This window comes from Tiliqua scincoides, chromosome 2, assembly GCF_035046505.1.
Source record: "Tiliqua scincoides isolate rTilSci1 chromosome 2, rTilSci1.hap2, whole genome shotgun sequence".
NCBI classification, from domain to species: domain Eukaryota; kingdom Metazoa; phylum Chordata; class Lepidosauria; order Squamata; family Scincidae; genus Tiliqua; species Tiliqua scincoides.
In genome coordinates, this window is record NC_089822.1 from 84,184,843 (window position 1) to 84,200,169 (window position 15,327).

At 42.4% G+C, this 15,327-nt stretch overlaps 1 protein-coding gene across 1 annotated transcript in view; it reads right to left on the reverse strand.

Moving 5' to 3' along the window:
* CAAP1 (caspase activity and apoptosis inhibitor 1) overlaps window positions 1-15,327 on the reverse strand; it is a 34,413-nt gene that overhangs the window by 5,539 nt on the left and 13,547 nt on the right. The window contains exon 5 of the mRNA XM_066618571.1: window positions 7,141-7,214. Within this exon, the coding sequence (XP_066474668.1) occupies window positions 7,141-7,214 (74 nt within the window). The remainder of the gene's footprint in view (window positions 1-7,140; window positions 7,215-15,327) is intronic.

A 15,327-nucleotide genomic window follows, 5' to 3' on the forward strand; every position in this document is an offset into this window, starting at 1 on the left:
AGGGATTGTAAACTGATGGCCTGTGGGCTGGATTGGCTCTTGGAACAACTGAGATTTCAGTCTTACTAGAGATTACTCTGAGGAGAAAGCAAGAGCTCCTGTGGGCCAGGTTGCTCCAAGGTTAGACCTTACTCTCCCTCATCTATCCAATGATTAAACTATTCTACAAGCTTCCAGAGAGGAGTTGCACACACCTTAAGCCTCCAATTTCCACTGCTTCTCCTTCACCACACAACGCTGCATGGAGGAAGGAGGTGTGATCATTTGTGTGATCATTCAGACATCATGTGACTGCATGTTCTGTGAAAACACAGGCTTATGAACTACAGCACTGTGTGAAGTCCTTCATTATACGTGGATAGATATATTAGTTATTGCATAAAGTGGCCAGAAGAAGAAGATGATAAAGCAAGGTGAGACACAAACTGATGGTGGGGACTGAGACAGACATAAGACGGAAATTGGAGAAAAAGAGAGGTCTTGGTGTAGGAAATTGAAGACACAACCTCATTTGTCCACCTGTATATAAAGATATGCACAATGAAACCTATTTGTGATGCTATATATGTCTATCCATCCTGTGCTTCACCTGGCAGTTGAGATGGCCTTGAATTAGACTGTTGGTTTTGCTGAACTTTTCTCAAAATACTAAAACAGCGTTTCTCAACCAGTACCACTGGTGGTACTTGAACTATTGGCCAGTGGTACATAACTGGCTCTAACCTTTGCCAAGTTGCTCATGAGAACGCAATGTGATTTTTCTTTCCACTTATACAGCCAAAGGGACAAAAGACTGGTTTCAATGATGCAAGCACAACTATCTCAATAATAATATTTTTGTAACCTCCATTCTATTCACATTTAAAAAAAAAAAAACAACAAGCATAATTTACTTAGAGACCAATCTTGAGCTCTTTCATGCAGTACGAGGATACCACTGGCAATGGATATCACAATAAGGCACATCGGCCATAAGGCACACCCGCAATACCCTGCGCCGAGTCAGAGCTGGTACCAGACCAGTGTCAGTTGGTGCTGAGCCCATTGCAGGCCAGACACTGCTCGGAGCTAGGTAAGAGTTCTGGGTGGCAGTAAGGGCATTGGGGGCAGGGGGAGGCATTCAGGGGAGGGCGGAGGGAGGGCAGGGTGGGAAGGAGAGGAACCAGGGTGGGAATGGGTGGGACCAGTGGAGCTCTGCTAAGCCAGACTCTGAACTCTATGTTGGGCCGGAAACCCAAACACAGAGTCTCTCAAGTCTGCGTCAGCAAAATAGCCCATTGCGGGGCTTGGGGCTCTCCCCGGGGGAAGGGACTGAAAGTCTCCTTCCCCTGAGGAGTCCTCCAGCAGCTGCCGGAGGACTGCAGGTTGCAGCAGTATCTTTGGTGCCACTACATGTGGCTGCGGTGCCACCTTTAGGACTGGGTTGTTAATTATTAAGCATGAATATACTATTTTTCACAATACGATTCAGTCTTTACAAAATCAATTACCCCGATAGAATTTGAAATTTTAGGTATTGGTGTACTTAAGATAATTAGAACATGAGAAGTGGTACATCAGGAGACAAAGGCTGAGAAATGCTGTACTAGAACATAGCATTTCACTTTTGCACAAGCTTCAAGACAATTATCCATCATTTTGAGTTGTGTAATGAGAGGACTGCTGAAACTTAGAAATGTGTTTCCAAGGTTTGCTAGTCTCTCTCATCATGAAGGTTTCTGAAAACAAAGATTCTAGAAGCATGTTGCTGTCTTGTTAAATATTTCAGTGCCTTTGGCAATAACACTGTTCTGTATCACAAGACTAGCTACATGAATGCAAGAACTTCTTTCAGAAGATGTAAGGGAGAAGTAGAAACTTCTCCATACACATAAAAGACAATATTCTTCACTTGATCTTTATGCTGGATCTTTTCAATTCTCAACAAGTTCTGTGTAAAAACTGAGCAGCAGACTACATACTACTGAAATTAATCTGGGGTGGTTCCAGAATGAATTCAAACAAGGCTGCTTTTCCTCTGAAGTCAAAAAGGGGGTGGAGGGAGACTTTAGAAATTCTACCCTGGCTTCACATCTTCGTAGAAAGAAATGCCTTAATGTTCTTTGTGTGTGCTTGAGTCTTTTGTTTATGAGCAAGGAAGAAAACCTTTAGAAAAACATATTTTCCTTGACTTTTTATGATATAACTGGTACCTGGAGGGAGAAGAAAAATCAATACTGAACACTGAGAGAAAAGTATAATAAATGCTCTTTACCAGTAAAGTAGAAGGTAGCTTTTGTAAAGTGACTAGAAAGTAAACCATTCCATAAGCAGCAGTTTCACAAATAGAAATATATGTAAATAGACAATAGAGTCCATAAACATATTCTTATGATTAAAAACCAGTAAAACCAAGATGCCAAAAAACCAGCACAGATGTATAACTGTGTGCTACAACTGAATTCAAAAACATATGAGAATAAGGCCCAAGATCTTTGTCATGTTAACCAATAACCATGTGCTAAACACTGTATCAAAACCTGCTGGTCTTATATAGTTATTAAGTATGCCACCTATCTGGCAGGATAAGATACATGTATTGGCAACCTTCAGTCTTGAAAGACTATGGTATCGCGCTCTGAAAGGTGGTTCTGACACAGCGTCTAGTGTGGCTGAAAAGGCCAATTCGGGAGTGACAATCCCTTCCACACCGGGAGCAAGTGCAGTCTGTCGCTGGTCTGTCTCCCTGGCTATGGGCCTTCCTTCTTTGCCTCTTTGCCTCAGACTGTTGGCAAAGTGTCTCTTCAAACTGGGAAAGGCCATGCTGCACAGCCTGCCTCCAAGCGGGCCGCTCAGAGGCCAGGGTTTCCCACTTGTTGAGGTCCATCCCTAAGGCCTTCAGATCCCTCTTGCAGATGTCCTTGTATCGCAGCTGTGGTCTACCTGTAGGGCGCTTTCCTTGCACGAGTTCTCCATAGAGGAGATTCTTTGGGATCCGGCTATCATCCATTCTCACGACATGACCAAGCCAACGCAGGCGTCTCTGTTTCAGCAGTGAATACATGCTAGGGATTCCAGCACGTTCCAGGACTGTGTTGTTTGGAACTTTGTCCTGCCAGGTGATGCCGAGGATGCGTCGGAGGCAGCGCATGTGGAAAGCGCTCAGTTTCCTCTCCTGTTGTGAGCGAAGAGTCCATGACTCGCTGCAGTACAGAAGTGTACTCAGGACGCAAGCTCTGTAGACCTGGATCTTGGTATGTTCCGTCAGCTTCTTGTTGGACCAGACTCTCTTTGTGAGTCTGGAAAACGTGGTAGCTGCTTTACCGATGCGCTTGTTTAGCTCGGTATCGAGAGAAAGAGTGTCGGAGATCGTTGAGCCAAGGTACACAAAGTCATGGACAACCTCCAGTTCATGCTCAGAGATTGTAATGCAGGGAGGTGAATCCACATCCTGAACCATGACCTGTGTTTTCTTCAGGCTGATTGTCAGTCCAAAATCTTGGCAGGCTTTGCTAAAACGATCCATGAGCTGCTGGAGATCTTTGGCAGAGTGGGTAGTGACAGCTGCATCGTCGGCAAAGAGGAAGTCACGCAGACATTTCAGCTGGACTTTGGACTTTGCTCTCAACCTGGAGAGGTTGAAGAGCTTTCCGTCTGATCTGGTCCGGAGATAGATGCCTTCTGTTGCAGTTCCAAAGGCCTGCTTCAGCAGGACAGCGAAGAAAATCCCAAACAAGGTTGGTGCAAGAACACAGCCCTGCTTCACTCCGCTTCGGATGTCAAAAGGGTCTGATGTGGAGCCATCGAAGACAACAGTGCCCTTCATGTCCTCTTCAAGGATAAGATAGAGCATTTTGAAAAGTACACAACTACAAAGGTTAAGAGAAAAATATTAGAATATGTATAATTAAGACTAGAAAAATTTAAGCCTGGCAGGAGGTCTGGTCTAGAGGGTAGAGCCTCCATTAGCCCAAAGATAACATCAGAAGGTCGCCAGTTTGAGGACATCGGCAGCTCCCTGAATGGCTGAGAATGGCGAGACCTTGAAGCAGCTGACAAGCCGAGCTGAGTGATTCCACCTGCTCTTGGTGTGAGCAAGAAGCAGCTTGGCTGCCCTCCATGTGAGAGATGGAAGATGGAGCTGCTTGTCAGCCTATGTGGGAGAACTGGAGGCCAGAAGTGAGACCAAACCAGGAAGATCCATTCTGAAATGTTGTTGGTTCTTGAAAGAGAGAACTTCTATGATTGTAAAAATCCCCTTGAAGGATTTAGAAACGCCTGCCTATGTAAACTGCCTTGAATAAAGTCAAAACAGGTCAGCAGGGGAGGATAGCCCTTGCTTTCCTGATAGCAAAATGGCAGGGGAGTGTAGGGAGATAGCAAAAGAAGCAGGCGATCCCAAACAGAGCCAAAGAAGCAGATACAGGCTTGTTTGTTGCAGAAGCATGTATCAGTAAAAGAAGCAGGCAGAAGAGTAGTCAGTCAAATGGTCCAGAAGTCAGGGATACAGCAGGTCACAGTCACGAGAAGGCAGTCCAAAATCAGTACACAAACCAGCAGCATGGCACATAGAAACTCCACCACAACAACCCACACCTTGGTGTCTGTGCTTGCCCCATATATACCGGGGCCAGCCAATCAGAGTAGGGCAACCTCATAGTCACAAGACAGTCTTGTGACCCACTCTGATTGGCTGGTCAGTGGTGCATTGCACCACTCCACCATAGCCTACATGACTCTGCACACATCTCTCCCCAAGTCATGTGACTCCCACCTGTAACAGGTGCAGCTGATTGCTAATCAGCAACTTAGACAGTGCAGTTGCTGTTCCTTTAATTTACAGGGCCTGGGATGCCAAAGCCCTGACAAATTCGATGACCAGAAAGGCAGTATATAAATACCTAGTTATTATTATTACTGGCCATGGTTGGATTTCTCATAGACAAGTTACGCAAGCCACAGCTATAAAACAATGCTTTTAAAAATTGCTATTAGAAACCTTTCCAAAATACATCTTCATAACCACAGGCTTGAAAGGAGCAGTTGTCAAAACAAGCATAAAATATACAACTTTAACCTGTAAGGCAGCCATTTTCAACCACTGTGCCATGGCACACTGGTGTGCTGCGAATTGTCTGCAGGTGTGCCGCGAGAGTTTTGGGGAGGGTCATTTGTTAATAGGGCCAATGGGGATATGAGCTCCCCACCAACAGCACGGTGTGCCTTGTCAATTGCCAAAAAAACTGATGGTGTGCCTTGACAATTTTAGTACTTTGTCAGTGTGCCATGAGACGAAAAAAATTAAAAATCACTGCTGTAAGGTGTAGTTTTACTTTTCGCCCCCCCCCCACACACTGCTGAGAGAAATGCAAGCATGAACTCCAGTCATCATCTGAGTGGTTTTAACTTGCCAGGAACAAAGTGTGGGAAAGATCAAAAGAAATGGGAATCAATAAGATTAAGGAATGGAAATTCTTTTGCCTTGCTACAGGGCACTAGTCCATATTTACTTAATGCATTGTTCAACTGAACAGAATCTCTCCACAGAGGGAAAACATTCTCTATTGAATATGTCTGGTTCAAAGTTCATAAGTCATGTTCCAACCAACTCATCTCTTTTTGCCAAAGGCCAACAAATCTGAGTGAAAGGGGCACTGACCTGAAGGAATGAGAAAAGAATTTTTTTTTAAAGAAACCATTTATCCTTCTCCTGGAGAATAGTGAGTTACCTAAACCTTAGAAATATAATCAGCCCTGGGTTCTCTTCAGTGTTGGAAATCTTCATGGAAGTATGATGCACCATAATAACACAGCCCTTCTGGCCTAAGAAAAGTTTAATTAGTTGAACTGCTTCATTTCCCATTTTTGCAGTTGTAATTTTACTAGTAATAAAAGTCTCTGATGGTGTTTTTCTCATTATCTTTTTCAGTTTGATAACTTGTATTTATTCCTTTAACTTGGATTGTGGAATTTGTTTCCATGCACTTAATTTCTCTTTCTTAACCACTTTCTAATCATTTCTGCTTCCCCCTTAGCTTTTGTACTCCTCATCGGCAGCACCATAGACTCCAGTGTGAAAGAAGGGCAGTTAGCAAGTTTTACAATTTATGCTTGTGCATTTTCAAAAGCTCTTTAAAAGCCAACATCCTGACTAGCGCTGTTGTCATTGCCCAAAGCCATCACAAAACTGTGGCTGATAAAGTCATAAAAAGGACAAAGAAGCAATCACCTGCAACAGTCATCAATTCCCTCTGATAGCACAGAAGGAAAGAGGGGAAGTCTGCAGGAAACATGTCAATTCAGAGGTCATTTCAGAGAGTGCAATGAACAATATTTAATGCATTGTCTGCAGAGTCACAGCATCCTACTATCTCTTTGCTGCCTTATGATATCATAAATTTAATTGGATACGAACTCCAATTTCCCTTATTAGCTACCTTTACCTTATGATTCTTAAGCAATGGAACATGCTTCCCTAAGGAATCATAAGCAATTACAGAAAAAGTTTTCCCCAGATACAGGATCTTCAATGTTCTATAAGATCTTTCATTACCCTTTTCCATAGCTTATTCTATTTGCCCCTTTTCAGGCAAAGGGGTGAAATGTGCTCGCTCACTCACTCTCTCATTCACCCACTAACACTCATCCAAATCATGCAGTAAGGAAAACTGTGAGGGCTTACACTTGTATTCAGCTGATTGTCAGTCTTAAAAGTGAGACAGAACAGCATCTTTTCACAGTCCTTTTGTCCCAGTAAATACTTAAAAGCATGGTCCAGTGGGATTCTACCCACTTTGTCAATTCCCCCCACAACCTATCTATTCCTAGGTCAACAGCAGGGTATCCTGCTTTATCCTTTTGTCATTCACTCCTAAAAAAAAGTAATCAGTCACTTACAAGTGAAATGGAGTCCAGGGGCACCTTCTGATGTTGCGCATGACAGCTAAATGGAGACTGCAACTCTTGAGGTCTGAAATCCATTTCTACTCCACATAAAGTTAACACATCACTCAGCACTGCTATAAATACAATTAATTAGGTGGCATTTGCACAAATACCTCAGAGTGTTTGATTGATTTGAATAATGGCATGTTATTGCTACCACTCCATTCAGGTGGTTTCAAGCAAGACAGGCACCATTTTAAATTCCTCAATTCCTACCTTGTTTTGAATCCAAGACTTCCAGTTTGTTGTCTTCCTTTAAAGAAGAAGTAGAATCTATGCTATTGTCTTGCCTGAAATCAAAGAAAATACATTTAAACTGGGGATCCTTTCACAGTTAAAAAAATAAGCAGCTCAAAATATCAAGATTCTCACTGCCCCTTAGTTTTGTTTGCTTTTTTTGTGTGAAATATGCTTAAATCAATTCAGTACAATAATGCAAACTTGTTGGTAGTTGGCATCCACAGACATGTTGCATTTTTATTAGCCACAGTCAAGGTGGGTGAGATCTTGCAATGAATGTGTGGTGACAAATCCCACATGTGTGAAACCCATGAATGTGACTCATTGATGTATTTTCCCACAGGTACAACTTGGATGTGATAAGTGCACATTTGGTATGGGCCTAAAGACTTGGGCATGTATAGTGCTATTATTTTGCCTTTCTGAATAGGAACTCCCTGTGCCATAAAACTAAACTGCTTTTGAAAATCTCCAGTTTCAAAAGCAACTTGCCACATTGGAGTGGGGGATTGTTTGACACATATAGGCTCAAAGCCTCTATGTGTACATGTTATTAATTAGGCAATTCTTTAGATCCCAGCCACAGTCATTAAGCATTCTATATATTATAAAATATATATCTAATAGGTTTTGCTGCTCTATATCCTACAAAAGCATTGGCAACACCTTGACAAGAAGAGATCTTGCACCAGAAACAGAATAAATGAGAGAATATGTAGAGAGAAACCAAGATGCTACTGTTTTTGTATAATTAAAATCTCTCTCTTCCAGGCAGTGGTATTGAAACTTACTACGAATATTCATTCTCCTCAGGTTTAATAGGTAGCCTGGAATGGATTGCTCCGCCCCCAGGAGCCAGGCCTAGTCAAATTACTGTGATTATATCATCCACTGGATGAAGAGCTCCCACCTAGTTCTGGAACAGAACTATAGCAGCTGTCAGTTTTCCTAAACCACAAATAATCAGCTTTAACTGCACCTGATAATACTACCAGGAACCAAGCGTTACAGGTAACATTACTGAAAGAGTGAGGACATCTCTGGAAAGTACAATATAGAAACTTACCAGAATGTCAGGACCATTTCAACTATACTAACATTGCTCCCACCATATGGTAGACTTTTGTTTTTTTCTCAGGTGAAACATACTACTTCTGTTTTACACATTACTATTTCTGCAGAAAAAGAAAATTCAACAGGCACTGCCAAGTTTTTCCCTTAGGAAGCCCAGAGTAGTCTGGATTAGAATGTCCAGGGACAGGGAAAGATATCTTCAGCTGAAAGGCCAAAACACCCACCTTCTAAAGAAGACCAGACCCCCACCAAGTTTTAGTTGTTTATCACTATCTCACACTTTTGCATAGAGAAGGAAGCCCAGGTAGTAAACCTATAGATATGTGATGTTTTCAGGACAACAACTAACTCAATGGGTGCAACAGATTTCAGTAAAAAGGAAGGCAAACTCTGACAAACAACGTACAGAGAAGATTGCTTTTGGAATGGAAGAGATTCATCTATTTACACTATGTCCATGTGAAAAACACAAAGCCCCACAGAGGTCCAAATTCTGATGCATTTTTGGTTGATGCCTTTGACAACAAAGTTGAGGGCAAGCTCCTTAGTGTCATCGATCAGACAGAGTAAAAATACTGTTCAATAAGCAACATCAGAAGGACACTGAGACCCCACAAAGTAAGCCTGTGATATACATGGTTTCCAACAGAAGATATACATGTAGAGAAACTTAAACAGATGGGATTGCTGTATAATGAAGCAGACTCGAACTCTGCACACAAAGCTCACCAAAGTGGCAGCTCAACTAGTAATTAGAAACACTAAAATAGTACACATCAGAATCAAGAAACCAGGCAAGGAGATGGTTAGATTGATAAATAATGGGGGGGGGGGAGAGAGATTAAAGATGATATGATGACTGCAGAGAAGCCAAGAGAATTCTCTGCATCCTTCTTCACTAGAGAAAACACAGGACATACCTGGGTCTAAACCGACCTTTTTAGGAAAAAAAAAATCAAATAGAGCAACTAGGAATGTGGTTCTAGAGTGTTTTAAAAATTAAGAAATCTTTGGGTTCAGATGGTATCCATTCAAGAGTTCTGAAGAAACTAAAATGTGAGATTACTGATTTTCTAGCAAAAATATATAATTTTCCCTTTAAAATAGGCCCAATGCCAGAAACCTGGAATGTAGTCAATGTAACACCAATATGTAAACAGCTATCCAGGGAGGGAAAATGGGAAATCACAGGCTGATCAGCTTAAGTCTGTTCTAGATAAACTGGTGGAAAGCATAATTAAAGATGAAATTATTAAGCATACAGAAGAATGGACCATGCTGAAGGAGAGTCAGCATGGTTTCTGCAAAGGTGCATTCTGCTCAATGACTTTTTAGAATGTTTTCAGTGTTGACGGGAACGCAGAGAGAAGTGATCCAGTTGGCACTGTATACTTGGACTTTGAAAAAGTTATTGGCAGACTACCTCACCAAAGAGTCTTGAGTAAACATAATAGCCAGCAGATAGGAGGAATAAATGGGTGATATTCACTGTGAAGGGAAGAAATTGGAGTTTCCAAAGGATTGGTACCAGTGCCAAAGATTTTAACTTGTTCATAAATGACATAAAATGGGGATTAAAAACAAAGCAAACATGTTTGTCAATGACACCAAACTATTCAGGATAGTAAAAGTCCAAGGAAATTGTGAAGTGCTCCGAAAGGACCTCTTCAAACTGAGTGGATGAGTAGTGAAAACACAACCATGGGTCAGTGTCAACAAGTATAAAGTACACTGGTGCAAAAAAATCCCAACTTCACATTTATACTGCTGGGATATGAACTGTTGGTGTTGAGCGAGGAAAGAGATCTTGGGGTCATATTGGACAGCTCAATGAAAACATAAACCCAGTGTGCAGCAGCTTTGAAGAAGGCTAATTCCATGCATGAGGTCACTTGGAAAAGGATCAAAAAATAAGAGCACTAATATTATATTGCCCCTTACAAATTTATGATGAGGCCACATTTGGAATACTGTGTACAATTCTGGTTGCAACTACTCAAGAAAGATATTGTAGAGCTGGAAAAGATGCAAAATAAGGCAAGCAAAATGACCAGAGGACCAAGGCACCTGCCTTATAAGGAAAGGCGACAACATTTGGGAATTCTTTGTTTACAAAAAAAGATGATCGGGGGGGAGGGGTCATGTCCTTCCTGTACTGTGGCCAAGAAGTTATTCCTCAGTTATTCCTGTATGGGTGGGATACAGACACCTGAACTCTGGGAACAGGGGTTCCTAGCAGTCCTTTGTTCCTGTCACTTCTTTGCTGATGCTACAGTAGCACCTGTAAAGGATCATGGTGGTGCAGTATCCCTGTGTCATGGTGTGTGCGCATTGGTCCTGCCCCTGCGCCAATCACACTGGTGGTGCTTGTCTGGACAGACTTTGGATATGATGGATGCTGTGGCAGCATCTGTGCAACACTGGTATGGTGTCCCAATATGATTGGACCATAAGACACATTTGAAAAGAAAGTTTCCCACAAGATCTGGAATTCATGGCAGGCATGTCTAATTGTTAAGTATAATTAGGCATTTGCAGATAAAATTATTTCATATACATCTAACTAATTTCATACCTCAACTACTTTGTCTAAAATTTTGAAGTGCATATTATGCAGGGGATGGACAGAGTGGATAGGGAGATGCTCTTTACACTCTCACATAACACCAGAACCAGGGGACATCCACTAAAATTGAGTGTCGGGAGAGTTAGAACAGACAAAAGAAAATATTTCTTTACTCAGTGTGTGGTTGGTCTGTGGAACTCCTTGCCACAGGATGTGGTGATGGCGTCTAGCCTGGACACCTTTAAAAGGGGATTGGACAAGTTTCTGGAGGAAAAATCCATTATGGGGTACAAGCCATGATGTGTATGCGCAACCTCCTGATTTTAGAAATGGGTTATGTCAGAATGCCAGATGCAAGGGAGGGCACCAGGATGAGGTCTCTTGTTATCTGGTGTGCTCCCTGGGGCATGTGGTGGGCAGCTGTGAGATATAGGAAGCTGGACTAGATGGGCCTATGGCCTGATCCAGTGGGGCTGTTCTTATGTTCTTATCATGTTAATATGCATGCAATCAAAGTGTCCAGACTGCAGGCAGGAGTTAAACTGTACCATAAAAAGGTTAATATCTTTCCAAGTTGCCACCTAAACTTTGCAGATTCACTTCAAGTGACATACTTGGCTATTCTAAGTATTCTAACAAAAACAATGAACCATCCATTTATCTGATAGCTATGGAAACCACTTTGGGAACTACTTTTGTTGAAAAGTGATACATATTCTTACTATTAATAAGAATAACAGTTGTATCTTTTGTAGCTTTTTAATTGGGGTTATCAATGGATACTATTCAGTTAAATACATTAAGGGTGCAATCCTAACCTTGTATTAGGCCAGGAGGGTCACAAACATGCCGTAAAGCATGTTTGCGCCTCCTTGTATGTCAGCTGGGCTGGCGCAGGGACGAACGCAGGCCCACAGAGGTTGCATCCAGCCTCTGCGCTGACCAGGGAAGGGAAGGTTGCATCAGCCAAGCTCAGCCAATGCAGGGGTCTGGGGAGGGCGAGGAGGAGGCAGGCATTCCAGGGCAGGGTGAGGGCATTCCAGAGGGTGGGCAGTTGGGGAGCAGGAGGCAGGGCTGGGACCTGACAGTTATGCCAGATCCCAACCCCATTCCATGAGCAGTGCAGAGCAGCTCGAAGATGCTCCGTTCTCCTCAGACTTGTGCCACCTTCTGAGGTGGAGGAGATCCACTGGGGTTGTGGTGGCTTACCTGGGGTAAGGGAAAGAGTTTCCCCTTGCCTCCAGCTGAGCCTGTTCTGGCCCCAATCTTGCACTGGATACAGCGCAGGCCTCCTGGACTGCCTGGTCCAGTGCAAGATAGGAATACGTTGTAAATATTCTCCCTGTTTGAACGGTTGGTTCAAATTTGTTTCCATAACATTTCTTGGCTTAACACGTATAGAAGCTGCCAAACAGTTCTTCCTCTCTCAGCCCACTTCCACTGAATATTTCAGACTGCCAGGGAGAAATGCTCATATTTGATTATCGCAGGTGTAAATATATTATGCAGTACATCCATGGCACATGCAGAGTTGTGGAATATTCTGTGATCTCACCATACACACAGAAATTAGTAGTGTACAAAAAAACCACATCCTAAGATGTGGTTTCACCTAATTTCAGCTTTCATTACCACAACAAAATGTCTAGCGAATAAGGCTACAAATAAAAATTTGAGATGATGACCAAAAACAGAATTGTACAAAAGAAGCATGTTTGATTGAACGGTGCTTGATTATATAGGCTGCACACTCCTTGTCTTCTGGTGCAACATTTAGCTACCCTAGCACAGAATTTTGAAATCTTTTGCTGCAGAGTGTACACAGTACTGAGTGTATGTACATCTGCACTGAAAAGATGCATATTTTCCTTTTTGTTCTAGTGATTCCTGAGCAGGAAAAGGGCCTTGGCAACATTACCCCAGATATTTATTGCCTTCATGTTAAGGTTATAAGAGATGGAACCTTGGCTTTCCCCAAGTGTGAGCAGGATGCACAAACACAGCATACACAGCAGAGTCCTTTAAATGCAGCAGTTGTATTATAGAGCAAGGGTTTTCACAAGTAGAGTAGTCAGTAAACAATCCAAGTCATATACGATGAGCAGTCAGTCCGGTATTAACAAATCCAAATCAGCTTTCCACAATACACAGTCAAAGTTCAGTCCACAGTCAGTAACATATACATACATCTAGCCTCCAAAGTCTCAGGCAGCAGTTCAACAGTTGTCTCCCACTACACTCCTACTACTGCACTGGAGGTTCAGCAGACTAACCCTTAAGTACTCTGAATAGCCAATCAGTGTAGGCTCAGTTACTCTCAGGGTGTGGTAGTCACAGGTGCTGGTTGATTCAGCTGATTCAGCAGCCTGCACCTGTCCCTGAACCAATTTGTTAGCTGTGTTTCTGGCTTCCCCTGAACACAGACTTAACACTTCATTCTTATCCAATCAGAGGATGAAGACATAAACTTCAAAATGTGTTGATCATTTTACTATTACATATTTTTCTTGGCAAAGAAACGGGGAATGAACTGGCACAATTAACTGGGCTGCAGAAGGAAAAGGCACCAAAGGATTCTGCTCCAGGGCAATAAAGCTCACTCTACCCTGAGTCTTCCTGCCAAATTTCATGCAGGAAATCAGAACTGTTCATTTGGCAGCAGCCCCACAGCAACCTCTTTATTTCTATTTATGCAGTTTGATTAAGTACAGATCAAGGAAATAATTATAGGCATGTATTTAGTCATGTCTGCTCAGTTGTCAGAAAGCTGTCTGCTACAGGACCAGACGCAGAAACTTTGTGGTATCTGGTTCATATCAGCCATTTCAGTAGAAACGTACACATACTAATACAGACAGTCTACTGTCCAAAACACTTTGCTTCTAAGCTGTTCTTAGGTTGTCATATAAAAGGCTTCTTGACAGAATTTTGCAACTAGGAGTTTAATACGCATGCATTTTCTGCCATCTTGTGGCCAAACAGTGTCAAGATTACCTCCTATTGTTTCCATTTTTAAAAAAATTTTGATCAAAAAAACCAGGGAGATACGGGAACATCACTTTAGCATGTTCCTTTCACATGAACAGAATATGGAAGGATTGATACTATTCTGTTCTCATGCGTTCATTGTTAATCCAAGAAATTTTTTCTGAAGATGTTACTTTCCCACAAACCTTCTGCATCTTTAAATGAATGAAAAATTCTCCATAAGCATTTAGCCACAGTTATTAACAATGAGCCTAAACAAGAAGAGGTCCATACTGCTTCTAAAAAAAATGTTCAGGTACAAACTTCAATAGGCATCCAGGGGACTATGAAATTCAGCCTGATTATCTTGGAGTTGGTTGATTTTCAATCTTATGCAACAATTTTGAAATAACTGGATATCCCTACAAGGCACGCATACAATCACTAACTGATATTTCACTACTCTCTTGTGCAGGCTGAACACAGGCCCTGTCCGGGGGGGGGGGGGGAAGGATGGGCTTGACACTAATTTAGTAAAACCAAAAATCCAGTCAGATTCACCAATAATATTGAACACTACCACACAGTCAATAGGGAAAAAAACAAAACATTAAATTTAGCAGGATATATGCCATGTACCCCAATACGGGAAATACTGCCAGAAGTAAATCTAGGTACTGCTGCTCTAATCCTAATGTCAAAACCACTGAGCATATGTGCACAGTTAGATGGGCAGCCCAAACCTAACCTGTGTTGAAACAGGCAGGGGTGCAAGTTAGGAGGTGCAATCTAGCGCAAGTTAGGAGGTGGCTGCTGTGCAACTCAGAGTAAAAGGATATTTTTAACCTTACCCTGTGTGCACGCCAGCCACCCCTACCAGGCTACTTGGATCTGCACCAGTGAAACTGCTGATGCAAATCCAAGCAGCCCAGTGTTACTATCCGGCCTAAGTTGCCCAGGTTGGTCCCACCCCCCTTTCAAGCCTGGTCCACCTACTGCCCCTCCCTCTCCCACCCAAAAATGTCCCCATTCCACCCTCCCCCAACCCTCTCAGTCAGGGCAAACTTACTAGGTGGTACGGGGCCTGACTTTGGCCTCTGGGAGCCAGCACACATCCATGTGCTAGCTCAGCCAACTCTAAAGGAGTGGCGAATATGCTATAAAGCACATTTGTGGCACTCCTGGGTTGGCACAAATCTGCCCTGGCCCATCTCCTCCTCTGGAATGTGTTCTAATATTTTCATTTTAAAAAATTAAAAGAAAAGACAAGAAAAGCATCAGAGGTTATACAAATAAGAACGTCTCACTGTTCAAGAAGCCAAGTACAAGTTCTTCAGAAGCACAAGTCACAGGTTTCAACAGTTTCTCTGTCTTCTGCTAGACCACCAGAATCACTTCACCTCTATACACTGCAGAATGGAGCAATTATAACATCAATATGGTCAGCAGTTTGAATGCAAGTAAAGCCATCACAAACATAAGGTTCTCCCATGCCACATAGCTCCTGTTCTCATAAGTTCCTGTTAGCATCAAATAAAAGTAGGAAAATGGCAAGT